Below are 2,921 nucleotides of genomic sequence, written 5' to 3'. Positions count from 1 at the left end.
GATTGCTATCACCAAAGGTGCACTGGGGTGATAAAAATAGACTGAGTGTTCTAGAATGAAGATCAATTGCAAGAATGTGAGTAGGTAGTAAAGAACTTGTGAACAGAGGTGAGTGGGTCTCTGCCAGAGTTTTATTTGTGGAACTGCACTCGGCTACTAGTTTTTTTATTTTATTAATCTTCAAATATTTCAAGAAACAAAAGTCTTTTGTGAAAAAATTCAGGGAAAAAGTGGCGAAATGCGTAAAAATGATGTGAAAGAAATAGAAGGCTAAAAAAAACATATATGTTCATAATTTAAGTTAAGAATATTTCAGGTAAATAGAAAATGTTACATAAAATAAATCTACAAAATGCCTACAGGGGCACAACATAACCTCAAATAATTAAAAACAAATTGCATATCGTGAAAAAATAACATGTAAAAAAAGTGATATTTTTATCTTCTCAAAGAGCAAGAGAGCTAACCTCATCATATTTCCAAATTCCTTCCTCATACTTGTACCACTTAGGAAGCCCACAATCAACTTTTGTCCGTTCACACATGATGCATGATTCTTTCATGCATGTGAAAAACTCACGCAACCTAGATGCCTTCTCAATAATAATAGGATTAATATCTTTGATAACCCTATAACGAGATGGAATGGGTTTCAAAAGAAAAGAATGCGAAATATTGAGCACTTCTAAATGTTTCAGCTCATTCAAAATTAAAATGAGAGCATCCTCTAACAACCCTGAACATCGAACACTTAACACTTTCAAGTTTGGAAGATATCTGGTGAGAGATGAAGCAAATTTCATACCAAAAATCCCCATAACCTTAAGTTCTCTGAAGTTCTTGCAATGCTTTGAAATTTCTTCAAAAACATATTGTGGATCTTTTATATCTGGCATTGTCATGGACTCCAAGTCCTTCCAGCCTCTAATTGCCTTTCGAATTCCCATTTTTTTTATTCGGTTCCACGATACAAAGACTAGTCTTTTTACAAGTGGGCACCTGCCACAAGGGTACACAACATAATCAACATTTGATTTAATGCAATTTTAAGATTAAACACCAATGCAGTTTAATTAAAACAATGCGTTTTATATATGTGTGACAGTAACCCAAGTGAGTGAGAGAGAGATATTATTGGGGAAACAATGCGTTTTTTACTAATGTGTTAGTATTCCTTATTGATCATTGATTTTTTGAAGTATAGTAAGTTTTTTAATGATAGAAACATCCTATCTGTCGGCAAGTCCCAGCATTAATTGGCAAAAATGTCTAAATTGTTAGATTGAATGCCTTGATCGAACCTCGGCACCGTGACTTTGTGTGCGTAAGTTTTCAATGTCATTTATCATTTCGTCTACCTAAAAAAAACAATCATATCTTAAATTTTACTACAATATTTTCCCAACTAAGTGAATCACATATATGTTATTTGGTTGAGTGTTTTTTGATTGTTTACTTAACCATACCCATGATATTTTGTTTTAAAAAAAATAGTACAATCTTCCTGATTTGAGTCGGTTTTGATCTAATAATTTCTTTTTGGGAAAATTGCACTCACCAACATTGAGGTATATCTAAATAACAATCACACCCACTACAGTTTTAAAATGAACAATAACCTCCCCTATTTTATTCTCTATGTTCCACACGCACCCCTCTCAACTCCACGTTGTTGGTTCTTTGTTAATAGTCAAAAGTGGATGATTAGGGTTGGAATCCATTGATACCCAAACCAGCAAGATTAGTAGCACAAATATTCCTTGGAACCAAACACAACAAAATATAAACACACAACGAAGGAAAAAAGTGGACGATTATTAAATTATATTTATACAAAAAAAAAATTTGTATACATTATTACGTACCTTCTAGCTGTGTAGATGAATTGATCATTGGTGAGATACAGATTGTAATGGAAAATCAAGGTTTTGATATTCCCTTGGCTCAAATCCAATGCAAGCAACAAAAAATTGTATAAAGCGGTGTCAGAGTGGGAGCTGACCCAAACATATGGCTTTAATATGGGGGTCTTGATAAAATCAGATTTCAACATGGAGAAATCAAGTGTTTGGTAGAGTTGTTGGTCTTTGCTAGCTTTCTCCCATGCTTCAACAAAACGACCCACGGCTGAAGTTGATTCAAATATATCAAAATGTTTAAAAATCTCAACCAAAACATCATTGTTGAGATTCTTCAGAAGAAGCTCCCATATGGTCACTCCCATTCGAGCAGTTTTTTCAACTTCCATTGCACGAAACGTTCTATTGTACGCAAAAAAACAAGTTATACGGTACACAAATCAAAAGTTTTTGGGAATGTTTACTGGAAACGGTGGCCAAAAAGCAACAGAGATGTTTAGGCGATGACGGCTGTATAATGTTTTGACCTAAATGCGTTATAATTTCTACCTAATATATAAGTGCAGGAAAATGTTATTTTTCTGAAAAAATAGCATCAAGAATTTTTCAAGACACAGTTGACAAGTTTTAATTGCATGATTTATTTGTTCACTTCCTATTTTTCAGTCACATCTCCTTGAATTGTGGCAAATAGTGCATTGTGATTGGCTACTCTTTATTCTTGAAGAATTCTTGATGTTATTTTTCTAGAGATATAGCATTGCTCGAACGTACCGCTCCTCCCAAAACAACCCTAGTATATATTGTCAAGAAAGAAAAAAAACCAACGAAAGTAGTCTTAAGAATAAAGATAACACTTTTTTGTAAGCAAAAAATAAAGATAACACTTTTTTGTAAGCAAAAAATAATAACAACTTGGATCAAAAGAGAAGCTCAAGTTGATCAAAGGCAGTCTTAAAGAGTGGCATCAGTCTCATTTCTAAATATATGGAGGGTAAGATGAGGGTAGCGAAGGACCGTATGTTTTCCCTAGACTCCAAGGGGGAAGTATGCACACTCTCG

At 33.8% G+C, this 2,921-nt stretch overlaps 1 protein-coding gene across 1 annotated transcript; it reads right to left on the bottom strand.

Moving 5' to 3' along the window:
* Window positions 1-249: 249 nt before the first annotated feature.
* On the bottom strand, window positions 250-2,514 carry LOC146958451 (F-box/LRR-repeat protein At3g48880-like). Its single transcript, XM_085730498.1, has 2 exons — window positions 1,866-2,514; window positions 250-999 (listed from the first exon to the last, which is right to left on the bottom strand). Exons 1-2 carry the CDS (start codon window positions 2,246-2,248, stop codon window positions 447-449), a joined length of 936 nt encoding a protein of 311 aa, XP_085586624.1. The 5' UTR covers window positions 2,249-2,514; the 3' UTR covers window positions 250-446.
* Between the last annotated feature and the right edge of the window lie 407 nt (window positions 2,515-2,921).

This window comes from Medicago sativa, chromosome 1, assembly GCF_051527215.1.
Source record: "Medicago sativa cultivar Bolivia chromosome 1, Bolivia_mono, whole genome shotgun sequence".
Lineage (NCBI taxonomy): Eukaryota > Viridiplantae > Streptophyta > Magnoliopsida > Fabales > Fabaceae > Medicago > Medicago sativa.
Note: the sequence above shows the minus strand (reverse complement) of the source record. Positions and strands in the feature narration are given on the sequence as shown.